The 18,754-nt window shown below is 36.3% G+C and overlaps 3 protein-coding genes and 1 pseudogene across 6 annotated transcripts; 1 reads left to right on the forward strand and 3 right to left on the reverse strand.

Moving 5' to 3' along the window:
• The first annotated feature begins 767 nt into the window (after positions 1-767).
• LOC133674557 (protein TIC 55, chloroplastic-like) lies at positions 768-3,165 on the forward strand. Its single transcript, XM_062095738.1, has 3 exons — positions 768-1,291; positions 1,597-1,699; positions 1,869-3,165. The coding sequence occupies exons 1-3, from the start codon at positions 864-866 to the stop codon at positions 2,985-2,987; spliced, it is 1,650 nt and encodes a 549-aa protein (XP_061951722.1). The 5' UTR covers positions 768-863; the 3' UTR covers positions 2,988-3,165.
• Positions 3,166-3,229: 64 nt separating this feature from the next.
• Positions 3,230-5,955, reverse strand: LOC133674558 (putative F-box protein PP2-B12). Of its 4 annotated transcripts, none has more exons than XR_009835255.1 (5): positions 5,651-5,955; positions 4,966-5,084; positions 4,373-4,874; positions 3,476-3,564; positions 3,347-3,383 (listed from the first exon to the last, which is right to left on the reverse strand). XR_009835255.1 is itself a non-coding variant. In XM_062095739.1 (4 exons), exons 1-4 carry the CDS (start codon positions 5,948-5,950, stop codon positions 3,557-3,559), a joined length of 915 nt encoding a protein of 304 aa, XP_061951723.1. In that variant the 5' UTR covers positions 5,951-5,955; the 3' UTR covers positions 3,230-3,556. The 4 variants fall into 4 exon arrangements, 2 of the variants coding, with proteins under 2 accessions (XP_061951723.1, XP_061951724.1); XR_009835256.1 differs by having other exon boundaries at positions 3,365-3,383; positions 4,387-4,874; XM_062095739.1 differs by having other exon boundaries at positions 3,230-3,564; positions 4,387-4,874.
• A 4,343-nt stretch (positions 5,956-10,298) lies between these two features.
• Positions 10,299-11,463, reverse strand: LOC133674647 (uncharacterized). The gene is made up of 2 exons (XM_062095862.1): positions 11,176-11,463; positions 10,299-10,622 (listed from the first exon to the last, which is right to left on the reverse strand). The coding sequence occupies exons 1-2, from the start codon at positions 11,461-11,463 to the stop codon at positions 10,299-10,301; spliced, it is 612 nt and encodes a 203-aa protein (XP_061951846.1).
• A 1,410-nt stretch (positions 11,464-12,873) lies between these two features.
• On the reverse strand, positions 12,874-16,176 carry LOC133673892 (putative F-box protein PP2-B12; annotated as a pseudogene).
• Between the last annotated feature and the right edge of the window lie 2,578 nt (positions 16,177-18,754).

Genomic DNA, 18,754 nt, shown 5'->3' on the forward strand with positions numbered 1-18,754 from the left:
ACTTGGAAAAAAGATCTTTCTGCAATCTCTCTTGCATTGACTGCATTAGCTATTCTAGTGCCTGGAAGGCAGAGGAAAGCCTTCTTATTAGTTTCAACAAGCTTATGCTTGGCTGGAGTTTAGCATGCCCAACTCTTGTCAAAATGTGCACAACGAATTTCATAAGAACACAGGAGATTCTGAGCCAGCTATCCGTGAACATCTAGTCTGTTTCTATAGTTTTAGCAGAGGAAGATGATAGAACAACATTCACAACCGTGTGTATATCACCAAGTGAATTATACATGCTCTCTTTCTTGTTTTCTTGTCAGTAATAGGAGCTGCAAGTTTGATGTTTCATACTTGGATTTTATCTGCATCATTTTCTGCAATTCATTCAGTTCAAGTGGGTTTCCCTTGCTCGTTTGTTCGTGCGGTTGGCCGCACAAAAGACGACAGAATAATGTTTTTTGTGCTGCCAACCACCGCGGCTGGCTTCCATATAAAGGTTAATGGGGGCTTGCAGAACCAAAGAATTTCTCCGAGACCAAGCATATTCAATGCGTATAAATTCTCACAAGAACCAAAATTGAAGGTGGCCCATGACTAACTTGGACAAAGTGAGAGTTGCTGTCGGATTTCTTAATCTCCAAAGCTTCTGGCAGACTCTTAACCTGAACGTCTTAATTTGTAGAGTAAAATATAAAGCCACGTGAGAGGAAGATGTGTGGTCAGGAATGGACAAACATTTTGCAAGGCAATGACTAACTGACCCACTTAACTTGCTGTCCAAATATCAATATCCTCCTCTTCTCCACAGGCTCCACTCCTGGATTTTTGTACAGGCCTCTCTTTCTCTACTTCTCCTTTCTCCTTTCTCCTCCATGGCATTATCACTGCACCTATCTCTCTCCCACAAAAATTTCTCGAACCCCTTTGCTTCCTTCTCCCCCACCACTAAACTACCGACAACAATACACATAAACAGCCACCTGCTCAAATCAATACACTCAAAGCCTTACTACATAAAGAAGTGTCATGCAGTTGCAGATGCCCCAACGGCCATTCCTCCTTCACTTGATGCAGAAGATGATGCTCATGGGGTTCTTATCGGTCCCTCTAGTGAGGAGGAAAGGAGAGGGGATGGAGCGGTGGTAGACTATAATTGGACTGAAGAGTGGTACCCGCTTTACCTCACCAAGGATGTGCCAGATGATGCACCTCTAGGTCTTAATGTCTTTGATAAGCAGTTAGTGTTGTATAAAGATGGCCAAGGTGAGCTGCGATGTCACGAAGATCGGTGCCCTCACAGGTATCTTATAGCATGAGCTCTAGTTTCTGCTACTAATCAATTCAATGCTGTTGTTTTGGTTGGATCCCTAACTTGAGTGTCCAGAGACATAACAGAATTGCTTAGATTCTTCTTTTGATCATCACTTGATTAATTTTGATTGGTTGTAGGAAATTTGACAACGTATCCTTTTAGGAAGCTTGTAATTGTTGATTAGCACATAAATATCCTTTTAATTATTGATGTAGAATAGTAACCTCAAAATTCATTGAAACATCAACTGCACAGTGAACAGAACCTTAAAACTTTGACTTGCTTGATGATAGGTTGGCGAAACTATCAGAAGGTCAGTTGATCGACGGAAGACTTGAATGTCTATACCACGGTTGGCAGTTTGAAGGGGAGGGAAAATGTGTAAAAATACCTCAGGTCTGTCTTTCATTTTCCTCTGTTTTGTGCATTTTGTCTTTTTTCTATCATAGGGTGGATTTATTTTTATCAGTTGTCTATGATTCTTGCATTTCTTAATATTCCAGTAGTTCTAGCACAAAAGCCTCTTTTATATTCCAGTTACGGATGTTGACGAATTCTTCTACAGCTTCCTGCAAATGCTAAAATTCCTCAGTCAGCTTGTGTTAAGACATATGAGGTGAAGGAATCACAAGGAGTTGTTTGGGTATGGATGTCACTAAAGACACCACCAAACTTTAAGAAGGTTCCCTGGTTTGAGAACTTTGCCAGGCCAGGATTTCAAGATACCTCAACCATTCATGAGCTTCCATATGATCACTCCATACTGCTTGAAAACCTCATGGATCCGGCACACATTCCAATCTCACATGATAGGACAGACTGGACTGCCAAAAGGGAGGATGCCCAGGCACTGCGATTTGAGGTGACTGAACGCACCCATCGAGGTTTTGCAGGGAGGTGGGGTAAGGAAAAGGATCAAAAACTGCTAAGCTTCTTACGGTTTCAAGCTCCGTGTGTTCTATCCAACGACATAGAATTTGCAGATGAGAAGGGGGTGACACAGTACTTCACTGGCCTTTTTCTTTGCAGACCAACCGGACAAGGAAAATCCATGATCATTGTCAGGTTTGGAGCAACAAAAAGACCTCAAATGGCAAAGGTGATCCCTAAATGGTACTTCCATCAAAATGCGTGCAAAATCTTTGAGCAAGACATGGGATTTCTGTCATCACAGAATGAAGTTTTAATGAAAGAAAAGGTTCCAACAAAGGAATTGTACATTAATTTGAAGTCATCAGATACATGGGTAGCTGAATACAGGAAATGGATGGACAAAGTTGGACATGGGATGCCTTATTATTTTGGCCACAACACCATTTATTTGCCAGAAGTACCTGCTGTTGTAGAACATGCACCAGCTGGTCTTGTTGCTGGAGTTTCAGCTTCTTCACCAGCAAAAGGTGGGATTGGAACAATGCACGCACCCAATGTGAACAACCGATATTTCAGACACGTAATTCATTGCAAGGGATGCACTAGTGTAGTAAAAAATTTCCAAGCTTGGAAAAATGCCCTCTCTGCAATTTCTGTTGCATTGACTGCATTGGCCATTCTAGCATCTGGAAGGCAATGGAAGACCTTTCTCTTAGTATCAGCAAGTCTGTGCTTAGCTGGAGTTTATGCATGCTCAACTGCAATTGCAATGAACACAACAAACTTCATAAGAACACACAGGAGATTGTAAGCGAAAAAGATAGTCAAAGCACCTCTTGTAAGTTTATATAATTTCAGGTCAGGAAGATTCAAGAAAGTATCATTGTATCAATTCTCTATCCATGATCTCAAGATTTTTTCTTGGACTCTTCCTTTTATAGGCACCTATCATGCATTTTCAATTAATGAGAAAGGATGCTTTTCTGTAATGTTACTAGCATGCGATAACTTTGAACTGGGTTGCCAGAGCAACTGTTCGGCGATCAAAGAGAATAACTAACAGGAAAAATTCCTGGAAAATTTTCAAATACTAAATCAACAAAAGAATTTGTAGTTTTACAACTGTGATTTAAGGGGTGAACATCCTGCCCCATGCAAGCTTGATTGCAACCTGAGATTAAGACCAAGTCTCAATCCAATCAAATCACTACAAAGAAACAAAAAAAAACATTCAGCCTCAGAGAAATCCAAAGAACCTGCTATCAGCTTTGGTTCTTGAGAGGAGCTACAATGAATAACCTGGGATTCATGACAATCCGATGATGGTATGACCACCTGAGCTTGAACTTGAGCATCGCTGCCTCATCATATTCAACCTCTTCAAGTGTCTGCAACAAACAGAAGATTTTAGAAGATAACAAGAACAAACAGATATAACGAAGCAGAGTTCAACCCCAGCAACGAGCATAATGAACACATCCGGCCATGAAAATCAAAGACGAATAAGAAAGGAAGAAGACAATGCAGGTTTCTATTTGAGCATTTACATCCCATCCATGTTAGCAAGAAGCATCACTATCACAGAGAAAATCCAGTCAATTAATGATCATAATGCGCCTTCTTTAATAATCAACATGAAATTGACCAAATTTATATTACAATAACTAAAGGATATCCTTGGTCAAAAATCAAAATGAAAGTTTGCACTAATAGAAGCTAAAATCACACGAGTAAAAACTCTTAATTCTGATGAAATAACACTGCCAATGAAGAGAACATGTATAATTTTCTTTACTTCCTCCACAAAATTATTTTGTAAATAACTAATCTTCATGGACGATAAACATCATGAAATATCTGCGAAGCATCGATCTTATACCATTTTAGGCAAGAAGCAATATGACCAAAAAAAACCCATCAAGTTGCAATGCCAAACACAGGATTTACACACATGCTTCTTACAGAGTTTGAGTTGTTACATTAGGGGTTTGACAGCAAGATTCAGCATCGCCAAATAGGAAAAATGGGGGGAAATGAACCAAATTTTTATTACAATAACCAAAGGATATCCTTGGCAAGCATCAAAAATGAAAATTTGCAGATGCAGATGCAGATACTAATAGGTATGAAATAACACCAGCAATTCTCTTGATTCTGATGCAAACAGCATTATTTATTAAAAGATAAAACATTAACCTTTATTTATTTACCCTCTTTTGGCCTAATCTCAATCCCCTCAACAATCAGCCCACCTTTCCAATCACCACCCTTAACCTCTTGAACACTCATTTCCAGTTCTCTATCTTCCCCTTCCTTGCAAAAGAACTCCCCCAACTCAATCTCCAGCCATCCATCTCCCCTTTTCTTTGGATATTGTCCATTATTTTCTCTGGCAGGTTCAGATGCTGGTATCCCCACAATCCGGCAACGGTTGAACAAGCCGAGGCGCCTACTGACAAAATGGTATTGCTGCCGCCGCCCTCTCTCTGAATCCAAATACACATTTCTCTTACCACATTCACTACCAACAAGTCCCACCCCCACCTCCACTGGCTGGTAATCTAATCCATAAAGTCCTCTTGTTGGCCTGAACACAAGGTAGGCTGTGTATAACGTTGCTGGAGACAGCATAGTAGCATTGATTTTTCCACGGATTTCAAGCCAACATACACTAATCAGCTCTGCCACTTCTCCAAATCTATGAGAATCCAACAAAATCATAAAATTTCACAATCACCAAGAAAAAAACTATATCTTGGGAAGTGAAAAAAAAAGAAGGACAAACCAACCTGGAGGAAGGATCAGAGTTCCATTTCCAGTAAGTAGGAGTATCACCCCATACAATTATCAGATCTCTTGCAGAAAGCATGTAGCATTTCTTCCCACTCTTTTTTTCCAATGAAATGCTCTATTCCAAAAAAAGAACAAAAAAAGAACATAATTTCTTATCTCTTCTCCAATCTAAATTTCCATCCCACTTATCCAATGTAATTTTTTTGTCCATCTTACAAAATTCTCTCCGACGAACCAAAATTTGTTCTTGTTATGCTAAGTCCATTTTGATCCAATTGAAGAAGGGACTACAAAATTTATTTTTTCTTATCTCATTTTCATATCCAAATTCTTATGTCAGAACAATCTTCTTCCATCCAGATAATTCTCCATAGATTTTTCCTTTCATAATTTCAAACTACCATCACATATAATTTATTTTCTCAATCCAAGATGTGGAATGCTCTTGTCTTCGTCTTATTCTGTCCACTTCCACGAGTATATATCATTGTTTATTTTTGTATTTCAAAAATATTTTAAAAAAAAATTAAATTATTTTATATTATTTTAATATATTGATATCAAAATAATTTTTAAAAATATAAAAATATATTATTTTAATATATTTCTAAATAAAATTCAAATGAAAAAATAATTAAATTACAACCAAAAAAAATCAAGAAAGGTTGACAAGAAATATACCTTTTTGCCACCCTCGATAATCAAGGGCTTCTCACAAAGCATGAGATAGAGATGTTTCTTAGACGAAGCAGAAGCCAGCAGCATAGAAGAAGCATCAGATTTGGAGATGATAGATTGATAATCACGGGGCAGAAACCTTTCCCAGACAACATCAGATTCTTCTGCCGCCTTAAACAAGGAACACAGCATAGACAGTCTACAAGCATCCCTCGGACAAGTAAAGGACAGAACGTTGGCTATGCATGCTTCTGGCAGCACGTCCAACGACATATCTTCTTCTCTCGAGCTCATTATTGCCATTTGACTCCGAGTTTTTTTAGTTTGAGATGGCAGACACTGCTATTTATAGAGGGTACGAGAGGAGGGAAGCTTAGCGATTAAGTACGTGAATATGGTATAAAGTGGAAACTTCTTTTTTTTTATGTTTTTTCTTTTCTTTTCGTAGATGAATTTCTTTATTATTGCTTTTAAAAAAGAATGAATCTTTTTATTCGAGTTGTCCCGTGGGATGAGTAGATTTTGTTTGTGCTCTTAGGATTAAGCCAACGATTATCGTTTAATTAATTGATTTTTTTTTAATAATTGAGGTATATGTCTTCGGATTTATATTTCGCATATTTCAAATATCAATTCTTATATTAATTGATTTTTTTTAATAATTGAGGTATTTTAAGATTTATATTTTGCATATTTGAAATATAATGCGGGTGTAATTAAGCTAATATATAGGAAAACTACAAAATATAGAACACATTAATTTTAATCAGCGGAAAGCATTGTAAATGTTATAATTGAGTTTTATAGGGGTTAAAATGTAAAATTAAAATATAATTTGTTGTAAAAAACTATAATATGTTTTTGTTATTTTATAATTATCATTAAGATAATGATAATTATTCTTTTTTTAATTAAATTTAAATTTTAAAGAAGAAAATAAATTTATTTGAACTTTATTTCTCTGAGAATCTTGTATTATAAATACAAATATCAGGGTCGGTGCTCAAGGAAAGGAGGCCATTAAAAAAAAACACTAAGAGGAGGCCATTACAAGAAACCGATGGGAGACCATTACAACAGAAAGGAGAGGGGGCGAGAACACGAAAGAAAGAGAGAAAAAGACAGTGACCGCGCCGGCGCGCCGTCATCCTTTTCCATCTCCCAAAATCAGTGGTTCCCTTCATCTTCTCTACTCTCATCCCCGTAACCCACACTTACACCATCTTCCCCAACCATCGCCACCATCTCCTCCCGAACCAGTCCCCTTTCTCACCGTGAGCCCCCAGTAAACACCAGCCCTCACTGATCCCCTTACTCACCGTGATCATGCACCATGCTATAGCAGCAGCAATCATCTCTTCTCAGTAGAGACAGGACCGACACGAACGAGAGGAAAACGGACGAACGATCGAGAAATACACACAGAGGGGAACAAATGAGCACACTGGACAGAGGAACAAAACACAGGGGGAACAAGGGCGATGGACAGAGGCGAACGCAAAGGGGACGAAGATGAAACTGAAAAAACATAGGGAAAACAGACGAACAAGGGAGCGCACTGGACTGCATGGGGGGGGAAAGCAAAAACCAGAGAGTGGGGACTTTTTCAACAGATACAACAGGGACGAATAGAGGATGAAAGATAAGGAAAGAAAGTGACCAGTTCGCCATCGTCTTCGACTTTGTCTCCGGATCAGAGAGCATACAAGAGAGGAAGATCAGGGAGACAAACCAGAGAACCAACGGTGGACAAACAAAAAAGCAAGAAAACTAGAGAGAACAGAAAAAAAAGAGGATAGAGAAACAAAAAAAAAACAGAAACGAAGAGAGGAAAAGCATCGGCCAACACCACCTCAAGCCTTCGTCTTCGCCAGGAGCAGAGGGGAGTGTCCAGCAACTCACGTCTTCATTGCCGTCATCTTCGTCAGCAGTCCCTGAAAAGTAACATTCCTATTCACTACGCCCCTGCATTACACAGTGCGAAGGTAATTATAATTACCTTCGCACTGTGCAGCATGCATGCGTGATAATTACGCATGCATTCTACTTTGCCCAGCCGGGTCACTGGCCGGGCTGGGGTGACTGGGTCCAGTCCAGCCATACTAGCTAAGCTAGATCCAACCCCAAAAAAACATAAAAAAATAAAAAAATAAAAAATAATTTTCTAAAATAAAAATAAAAATTCAAACTATGAGGATTTACTCAATAGTGCCAGAGTTAGGAGTACAAAACCTTTTGGGTTGTGCAATATTTATCAATGTTAGAATTGAAAATCTCTATGAATATGTTCACTGACATCATAGTCAAGAACATTGTAGGAAGACAAAAAAAAAAAGGAAAAAACAAATTCTAAGCAATTTTAGGTAAAACCAACAATGTATTCTATCTTAGGTAGAACACTTAAGGGATGATAATATTTTTTTTTTCACATAACCAGTCTCGTACCATAGAATCTTTGTGAATTAGTTAGGGTTCTTAGTGACCATAATATTAGGTAGCGACTTCTTGAATGGAGATATATTCCCCAAAGAACGAGATGTCAAATATTCGTTATTTGTCTGTTCTTTTTCCTAAAAAGACATAAATTTATGATCGATCATCGCGATGTCTAAGTATGATAGCAGATATAGATTTTAAATTTGCAATTTATATTGCCGTATGTCTCTTTAGAGGCATTCAAAACTTATAAATAGACTAGAAAAGCATATCTTTACTAGGAAACAACTAGGAAACCAAAAGCACAAATAAAATTCAAATAAAACAATAAACTAGAAAAAACTAGAAAAAATAATAAAATTGATCTAAATAGCAATGTTTGAGCCTAATTTCTAATTATGAGAGATTTAACAGTTTGATAAGCTATACAATAACTTCTTTTAGGAAAGATATTTAGTGGTTTAATAAGCAACACAGTTGTTTCTTATAGGAAAATTGCTTTTAGAATCACCTAGAAAAATTTGAGTATGATCCAACTTTGAAATTTCTTGTTATCTGTGTTTTACGTTGTTAATATAGTCTAAAATAATCATACATCTTTCTAGACTATGATCTTTCTTGACCCAAACTTATCTCACTTATCCATAAAAACATATGTTAGATTATCTATATAATTTATCTAGATTATATCTTTATCTAATTATATCAAATTTTCACTTGAATACTTAGAAGCTTGAATTTCTACTAGCATAGATGCATTATATTTTTTATTGATTAGATTTATATTAATCCTCAAGGCTTAAATTTTTGTCATAACTTTTTTAAATTTAGGAAAATTATGTCTACTTATTTCTAATTTATCTTTATAATTTAGATTTTTTTTTAATTTATCATTTATGTAAATATTTTTATATAAACCAACAAAAATCTTTATTTCCTAAATCAAAATCAACTTAATTTATTAAAAGAGATACAAAATTGAAGAGAAAAAAACATTGTCAGGTGTGATGTTAAAATTATTTTTTCTTCATGTTTTTTTTTTTTTGAAGTAAATCAAGATGAATTTAATTTTTAAAGTAAATCAAGGTGAATTTTTTTTTATATGAGAATTTTTTTTTTTAGTTTTTATGAGAATATTTGATCAAATTATAAATTAAAAAATCACTCTATATTTAAAAACAAAATTAGAAAACAAATTAGTGTAATTATCCTAAACTTTGAATATAAGATGAAAACAGATGACAGTTTAAGGCTATGTTTGATAATGCGATTTAACATGTTTTTCAAAGTATTTTTTAAAATATTTTTTATTTGAAAAAATATTAAATTAATATTTTTGTAGGTATTTTTTTATAATTTTAATATGATAACATTAAAAATAATTTTTTAAAAAATATATTTTAAATTAAAAAACATTTTTGAAAATTATTTTTCACCATATTACCACGTATACATTTACTCGATACCTAAAAGCTATATATTATTATAATGTGGTTACTTGGGATTAGAAAAATATAAACTGGGTCATAGACGGTGCCTCCCAGCTTAACTTTAAACCTTTAAGGTTATGTTGTCCATAAAAGCTTACGCAAGGCGCAGTGGCCACCCTCGTATGGATCTCTCCTTGTATCATGGCTAATTGTTCCATGTGTTTCTTGTTCAACGAAGAAATTGCCCTGTGCTAGTGCAGTGCCCATGGCAGGGGATTTTGTCACTAACAGGTCCCGGGGGTGCAGAGTACATTGCCAACTCTGCTTCCATAGTTATGAAATCAAACTGGGTTTCACCCCAGTTTTTACCGAGTTAGCTGCGTCGTGAATTAACCTGTTAGATCCGAGAGTTTGACTAAATTAATTTTAATTTTGTTCAATATAAATCTGTTCCAGATTAGATTCTAAGTTAACTCTTGGATTAGATCTTGTAACCATCTTGAGTCTTGGATTTGGATCTTGTAACTATGCTTAGGATTATGTTTTGAGTGACGCTTAATTTGTCTACTCTAAAAATTTGTTCGAGCTCCACCACTTGACACTACACGGTTCGATATTATCAATAGAAAAACACAATGTCCAGCAAATTAAGCTATGAAATTAGAGCAGGAAAAGTTCTTGATATTTATGCAAAACATTGTTACTGATTTGAACACTACAATGCGGACATGATCACTAAAATGTGAAAACTGTTGCTCGTCTAGCTACCCTCTTTTGGTCTGATCTCAATCCCATCGACAATCAACCCACGTTTCCAGCTCTTCTTCTTCCCCTTCCTTGGTAAGAATTTCACCCATTTCAATCTCCGACCATCCATCTCCTCTTTCCTTTGGATAATTCCCATTACTTTCGGCAGCAGATGAACCAATTATAGGCCTTCTTGGACTTCGGTATCGCCACCGCGACTGTCTTTCTGCATGCCAACGAAAAGTTCGTGTATGCTTTTCACCACCACTGAGCCCCATTGTTACCTGAATTGGCTGGTTACCAAGCGCTTCTACGGAGAGCTTGAAGACAAGGTGTGCTGGGTACAATGTTGCTGGTGATAGCTAGCATGCTTGTATTGATTTTGCCAGTGATTTCAAGCCAGCATACACACAGAGGTGAGCCACTTCGGAAAACCTGTAGGTGCTCGAAATCATGAAATTGTATCCACACCACAAAAGCAGAAAACAGAAAATATATCATGGAAAGTCATCAGGATGAGAAGAAGAGAAACCTTGATCCAGGATCAGAAGTCCATCCCCAATATTCAGGAGCACCACCCAATGCAATTCCGAGATCCCTTGCTGAGAGCATATATCATTTCTTCCCACTCTTTTTCTCCAACGAAAAGCTCTATTTCATGCCAAAAAAAAAAGGCACAATTAGATAACAATCCCTGTAGAAAACCATAAAGATCCCAATCCTTTAGTAAATTCAAATACTCGGATAGACTTCAGTACATAACATAAGATAGAAGACAACCAAAAATTTTATCCCAGCTCTTCAATTTGACAACATAGTCTGATCTTCTTGTACAATCCTGTCTACTCTATTTGTTTTGGAAATTTGGGTCGCTTAATATGTTGCTAAATTTGGGATTGGGATGAAAACTGATACCTTTTTACCATCCTCAATGAGGACAGGATTGCCACAGAGGCTGAGATAGAGTTGTTTCTTGGAAGAAACCAGCAGAGGACTATCAGATTCGGAGAGGATAGATTGATGATCACGGGGCAGGAATCTCTCCCAAAGGGCATCAGTTTCTGCGGCCGACCTGAACAATTGAGAGACAATAGACAGCCTGCATGCCGCCAGAGGACTCGTAAAGGACAGCACATTCGCTATGCATCCTTCTGGAAGCAAGTTCAACGACAATTCCCCTGCTTCTTCATTTTCACTAGCCATCTTTTCCCAGGTTTTCAGTTTGTTTTTTTTATTGAGAAACATGTTTTTGTTTTTTTATATCCTAAAACATTAATTAAGAACATATTTGGATATTTAAGAGTTCAGTTACGATTTAAAGTGTTTTTTTATTTGAAAACACATTATAATAATATTTTATTATTTTTTAAATTTTATTTTTGATACTATTACATTAAACAATCAGAAAATATCATAAAAAATTAATTTAAAATTAAAATAAAATTAAAATTTCATAAAATGGTGGTGCGATGTACTCACAACCCACGTCGAGTCTGAACTTCAACTTTATAATAATAAATAAAGGCTTTTGTCTTTAGATTTTACACAGTTTGACAAATATTTGCACCAGAACAGATTTACCTACGCGGTGCCTTCTTGATGGCTTCTTATTGTCTAGGGTCTTCACTCTTTTTTTCTACTTGATCTTTGAAACCTCCGCATGGCCATAAGTATAAAGACAAACAAAAGTGTGTTCTGATTTTATATTTTTTTGGATTAAGGTGACGGGGAAAGACACAGCTAATTCTCTGTTCATATGGTTATCAGAATAGGATGAAATCTTCTTTGAATCAAGCAAGACCTGTGCATTATAGGCTCAATACGCGAAATAATCTTTGATGGAAGATATAAATTATAGATTCAGGGCAGCAAATTGTTTTACTTCTTCTTATCTGTTTTTTACAAAATATAAAACATGAAAATATATCAATATATAAAAGAACAATCAATTTAGAGTACTTTCTCACAGAAAATAAACTTTTTAGTAAGGAAAAATAGAAATATATATGATTGAAATGAATTTTTGTTTTTTTTAAATAGAATAGACATAAAACATGTCTTATTTATCTTCATTACCTCCGTCTCTTTTGTTTCAAAACAGTAACAGTAATTAACGGTAACAATAACTAATCGCTACCTTATCAATCTGAAATCTTCAAGTCATAATCATCTAATCAAATAATCAAATCACAATCTCCTTTAATCAACTGAAATCATGTGAATGATTATGCAATATTTATCTCTTTTATATTTCTCATGTGATCTTGTACCTGAATAACCATGTATCACTTATCAACCCCATTCCATGTCAGTATATAAATACTTGTAATATACAAAGTTGAAAGACATAAATCAATGTAGTGTAAATAATATTTCATTTTCTACGAGAGCATTCAAATTTCTATGACAAGCCCTGCACAATATCTCCAAAAGGTGTCTGGACATGGGAAAACATATCCTAAAAGCACTGATTTAGTGTTTTTTTTTAAGTCCGAAAGCAGTTGACAAAATATCTTGGCATAAACTTCATAAAATCTACCACATACTAAAGGTATGTAAGAGATTCAATATTATCAATAGGAACAAAAAAAGGGAAATGCTCAAGAAATGAAATGCAGAAGGAAAAACTGATTTAGCTTTGAAATTACACCAGAAAAAGCTCATGACATTTATGCAATTAATTAAGATTACTACTGATTTGCCTACTAGAATGTGTAAAGACGAGGAAATATCTATAGAATGTGAAAAATCTTGCTTATCTATTTACCCTCTTTTGGTCTGATCTCAATCCCTTCAACAGTCAAACCGGCTTTCCAATGACTAGTACCATCAAAAACTTTCATCTCAAGTTCTCCATCTTCCTGTTCCTTGGTAAAGAAGTCACCCAACTTAATCTCCAACCATCCATCTCCTCTTTCCCTTGGATAATGTCCATCACTTTCTTTCAGCTGTGGATGAACCAATGGGCCTTCTTATGTTTACAGTTTCACCACCATGGTGCTGCATTCCAACTAGTAGTTCTCCAACAAGTCCCATGGTGACTTCTACTTGGTCATCAAGTCCCTTGTACATATTAGTAATGTCACAAATGTGGTAAAACCTGTTAACAAAACCTAGCAAACCATCGATAAGCAAATGCACAGCAAGATAGCTACAATTCCAAGACGCATAGAAAATTAGAAACAACTTTCCAAATCTGTCCTTCACTATGTCGTGGGCATACAGTGCTGGAAAAAGTTGATTATATCCGAAAAACCTCCGACAACCCCAAAAGTTCTAGGAATGGCAGCATCTGGCCTTATAGAGCATGTCATTATGGATAGTTAACAAGATGCTGTACTTCTACACTAAAATTTTGATAAGGGAAACAAAAGGAATGAGGAAGTGACAAGAATTTATCTATCTATACATGAAACGTTGCAAGTTTGTCATTTAACCAGAGCATAATTCAAACAAACATACAACTAGGCCACATGGCTAGTATAGGTTTATAGTAAATTCTCTTTATTTAAATCCATTGATCACTTTCCATGACGAAATAAACTATGTTTGAAACCTCAGCTAGACTAGAAAGATTTCAGCGAAGCAATGACCCCATTCAATTTATTACTTACCTTTTGGATTCAAACTATACACACACTGGATAGTTTTGAATACAGACTTGTACATTATTTGAACAGAGAAACTTGGCTCCTTTTGTGGTTCTAGTTTCAAATCAACAGTATGGTTGGAAACTTGTACGACTGAATCCACTTCTCATAATAAACATGCCACTTCAGATGAAGAAATCCATCCTGTGTATCTTCAACTGCTTGGACTAGCCCCTACTGCACCAAGAGAGAAACAAGTGATGTGAAGCAATTTGTTGAACGATATAAATTAAAATGAAATGAACAACATAATCATGAGATCCAAATTATATAATCACTAAACATTTATACGTTGCATCAATAAGAGCTGCTATAAATCTTCTCTGAATCCTCCTACATAGCTGTGCAATAGATCAGCTGCAAAAGCTTTAGATAGTGATGCAATAAAGATAACCTACCCACTACAATGTGAAGAATGAAGAAATTATTAATAGAATATGAAAACAGTTGCTTATCTAGTTACCTTCTTTTGGTCTGATCTCAATCCCTTTGACAATTAGTCCATGTTTCCAATAATTGGTGCCGTCAAAAACTCTCATTTCCAGCTCTCCATCTTCCCCTTCTGTGCAAAAGAAGTCACCCAGTTCAATCTCCAACCACCCATCTCCTCTTTTCTTTGGATAATGTCCATCACTTTCTCTGGCAGGTATAGATCTTCTGCAGCTAAAGTTAAAAAAATCAACTGGCCTTCTTGCAGTACGGAATTGCTGCCCTCTCCTTTCTGCATTCCAGCAAACAGAATGCGCACAAATCTTGTCTCCATCCAGTTTCATTGCAACCTCAACTGGCTGGTCATCCAATCCATAAGCTTCTATAGAGAACTTGAAGACAAGGTTTGCTGTGTACAATATTGATGGGGAGAGCATACAAGTATTGATTTTGCCACGGATTTCAAGCCAACAAACTTTAATAAGCTCAGCCACTTCTGGAAACCTGTAGGTGAACCATCAACGTTTAAATATCATAAGCACAGAAACATAAAACTGAAAAAGGAAAAAAAATAAAAGAAAAACCTGGATGCTGGATTAGAATTCCATTTCCAATATCAAGGAGTATCGCTCCATGTAATCACGAGGTCCATTGCAGATAGCATGTAACACTTCTTCCCACTCTTTTTTTCCAATGAAAAGCTCTATCCAATCAAAAAGCAGCACACTATTAGACATATCAACTCAGTCACATAGAGCTTGGGACATGGGATTGGAGGACAAGAGGCAAAACAACTTCTTCACCTGTCCCATACAAAATTTCATTTTCATCTCTCCAATGTGACAGCCTTGTCCCATCATTTACAGCCGTCTAAGGCGCATCAAATACATGCTAAAATTATTTTGATTTAATTTTCTCAGACAAAATACAACTCAAAAAGGCCATGAAAATCAAGGGACATCAACGCACATGCTGAAATTATTTTGAAATGTACCTCATAACTAAGATAGAAGTTACATTGATCATTACAGGAAATCTAAGGGAGGACTTGCATCAAACAATGACAAAGAGTAACTGCTGGAAGTATTGAGGTATAACTTTTGTCACTTGACCAGAAAATCTTAAGGTGTACAGAAAACCCTCAACAGTACTATTCTAGTTTATAAGAAAAAATCACAGATTTTTGAATCACTTGACCAGAAAATCTTAAGGTGTACAGAAAACCCTCAACAGTACTATTCTAGTTTATAAGAAAAAATCACAGATTTTTGAATTTAGGAAACTTCAAAACCCTTTTAATTTCTATCAAAGAATAAAAAAAATAGCCTCAAAGTCAAAGGGTCCAACAAAGACTTGGAACAAAGTTAATGGATGAAATTTAGCAAATGAAAAGCAATTCAATCGAGCAGAGGCTGTCAAACACAAAGGGGCCTATACAAAAATAAAAAGGGAGTTTTCTTTTTACCTTTCTCCCATTTTCAACAAGGATTGGATTGTCACAAAGGCTAAAATACAGTTCCCTTTTGGATGAAACAGATGCCAGCAGGAGAGAACCATCAGGGGAAGTGGAAATGACAGACTCAAGATCGCTAGGCAAGAACCTCTCCCATACAACGTCGGATATGGCGGCCGACTTGAACATGGGAGAGACAGCTGAGAGCCGGGCAACGTCCAAGGGAGCTGTAAAGGACAGTGCGTTCGCTATGCATCCCTCCGGCAGCTCATTTAAATGCAATTCTCCTGATCCTTCCATTTTCGTATGCAAGAATCAAATCCTTTCTGCTCGATGTAAGTATATCTTGGAGTGGAAAGTGTCGGTTTGGCACAGCGGTGCAGTTTCGCCATATTTTATTATTATTTGTTTTGCAAATTATTATTTTTTATATTATTATTTTGATAAATAGATGTTAAAAATAAATTTAAAAAATAAAAATCAAATTTTTTTTAATAAAAAATATTTTTAAAATCACTATCTTAAACCTGCATAAAAAAAGATAAAAAAAAATTCACATATGTTAGATAAGTTGTTTTTTCTTTTTTATAATTTTAATTATTGTTTTAGAATAAAAACAATTTAAAGATTTTTTTAATATATTTTTTATGACAATAAAAATAGAAATAAAGAGATAAGTTTAACTATCTGTATACAGAATTCAATCCCCATTGCATGCATTCTCTCTCCACCCCCGTAGTTTTAAAAGTATAAAAATTCATCACAAAATCATTTCTACTGGAATTTCTTTCATCACTAACTCCAAGAGCCTCTCTGATTTGGGAGTGACCATGACTTCCTCTTCTCTCTCTTCATTGCCTTCCTCTTTCCTTCTGACTTCTTCTTTCTCTTTCTATCTTCCCCCTTTCCTTTTCACTCGCCAGTCTACATCTACCAAACTTGACTATTTCTATGAGGTTAGCCTATTAGATGATACCTAAAAAATCTCTGAAACAGACCTTGCTCTTGTCAATCCCTACTATGCTTTTGTTAAACAGTCTCCTTCTATTATGAGTAGTATTAAAACTCTCATCAAACAACCCTCTTGTGTGGCCAAAGAATATGTTCAAGCCTCCTCTTTTGACCAACACAAAATTCCTGCTACTTCTCGCGAACAATTTGTTACTCTTGAAATTCCATCCGAATTTCCCGGCCACTGGATTTCCCAAGGATATACTCATATTCATTTTGGTGCTATCTGATTAGCCTTATCTTATCATGGTAGAAAAGGTTTACCTGTTGCAGCCAGATTAGCTCTTCTAGATACTAGATATCTAGAGTATCAACATGCATGCATTGGATCTCTTGAAACTACACTCAATTATGGCACAGTAGTTGTCACTTTCTATCCCAACTTCAATATGGCTTTGGATGATCCTCAACTTCATCACTTTTTGAAAGTCCAACAACAGATCACTAGTGCTGATCAAGTTTTGGACACCTATCAAGCCACTCTTCATTATCAAATAGCTTACAGGGTCCAAAATCATGCTTTTGATTTAGTCCTCCCTGTAACCAATGATGCTTTGCTTATTACTGTTGATATCAATTAAAGAGCCACCTGTACTCATGTCCCGTGCCAAATCCCGAAAGAGGACTTACTGAAGCTACTTCCCTCTTCTTGGATTACCAATTATAAAAAGTTGCATCAAAGCTCTGTCCCTATCCAATCCACAGAACCTGAGTTCACCAAAAAGGCCAATGGTACTATTGAAATCATCTTTAAGAAAGGAGACTCTTCTACTTCTCCACCAGGCATCTTTTCCTCCTCCATCTCGATGGTGCAACCAGCTAACAATCCTCTACCAATACCTGTAGAGTCTTTCTCTACCGATGGTCTCCCCGTCTATTCTTTTGCTCAGGATAATCATGTTTTTTAGGACACTTGCACTTGTAAAGATTACTGTAGTCCAGATCTTGAAGATGACTCCCCTAAGCCAAAAAGGAAATCTTCTTGTAAGAAGCTCAAAGCCAGATATAATCAAGGAGACCGAACAGTTGACACTTTGGGACAACCCTCTGGAAAATTTGACTATCTTGTCAACTATACTCCTCCCTCTTGGACCCCTCCAAACCACGTCCCCACAATCTCCATATATCAACCTACAAGATCTTATGATGATAAGTTTCCTTTGCCCAATACCATGATATTATTCTCATGCCTTCACAATGCCAAAGTTTTCTCCAAGTTTGATCTCAAGGCAGGGTTTTGGCAACTGGGTATTCATCTTGAAGACCGCTACAAAACAAGTTTCTGCATACGCGATCATTATTATCAATAAAGAGTCATACCTTTTGGTCTTAAAGTAGCACCCTCATTATTTCAAAAGGCCATGATTAAAGTCTTTGAACCTATGCTTCAATCAGCTTTAATCTACATTGATGACGTGTTACTTTTCTCCAAAGATGAGGACTCACATGCTACTTTGTTAAAGCAATTTGCAGAGATTGTTCACCACCCTGGCATTATGCTTTCTGAGAGCAAGATACTCATCTGTCAAAAGAAAATCGAATTTCTAGGCATGGTCTTTGCAGATGGTGCTTATACACCTGGCACCCATATAGCTGAAGAACTCCAAATGTTTCCGGACGGCCCCCTCACGAGAAAGCAAATTCAATAGTTTTTGGGCATTGTCCAATATCTCAGAAATTTTATCCCTCGAGTTGCACAAATGAAAAGACCACTTCAGCTCATGCTTAAGAAAGATGCGGATTCCTGGACAAAAAAGCATACTCAGGCTGTCAGAAAATTAAAGACAGCCACACAAAATCTGCATGTTTTAGTCATTCCATCCACAGGCCAGCGCATACTCCAAACTGATGTCAGTGATAAGTATTGGAGTGTTGTCCTCCTCGAGGACAAAAATGGTCACCGACATATATGTGGATACAAAAGTGGGTCATTCAATGAGTCAGAAACCCA

Source organism: Populus nigra, chromosome 15 (genome assembly GCF_951802175.1).
Source record: "Populus nigra chromosome 15, ddPopNigr1.1, whole genome shotgun sequence".
Lineage (NCBI taxonomy): Eukaryota > Viridiplantae > Streptophyta > Magnoliopsida > Malpighiales > Salicaceae > Populus > Populus nigra.

Coding starts and splice junctions, on each gene's coding strand:
- LOC133674557 (XM_062095738.1), top strand. CDS start 864: ATGGCATTATCACTGCACCTATCTCTCTCCCACAAAAATTTCTCGAAC. Junction 1,292..1,596: donor GAAGATCGGTGCCCTCACAG/GTATCTTATAGC, acceptor GCTTGATGATAG/GTTGGCGAAACTATCAGAAG. Junction 1,700..1,868: donor AATGTGTAAAAATACCTCAG/GTCTGTCTTTCA, acceptor ATTCTTCTACAG/CTTCCTGCAAATGCTAAAAT.
- LOC133674558 (XM_062095739.1), bottom strand. CDS start 5,950: ATGGCAATAATGAGCTCGAGAGAAGAAGATATGTCGTTGGACGTGCTG. Junction 5,085..5,650: donor TTATCGAGGGTGGCAAAAAG/GTATATTTCTTG, acceptor TTTTTGGAATAG/AGCATTTCATTGGAAAAAAA. Junction 4,875..4,965: donor AACTCTGATCCTTCCTCCAG/GTTGGTTTGTCC, acceptor GGATTCTCATAG/ATTTGGAGAAGTGGCAGAGC.
- LOC133674647 (XM_062095862.1), bottom strand. CDS start 11,463: ATGGCTAGTGAAAATGAAGAAGCAGGGGAATTGTCGTTGAACTTGCTT. Junction 10,623..11,175: donor TCATTGAGGATGGTAAAAAG/GTATCAGTTTTC, acceptor CAAGCATGCTAG/CTATCACCAGCAACATTGTA.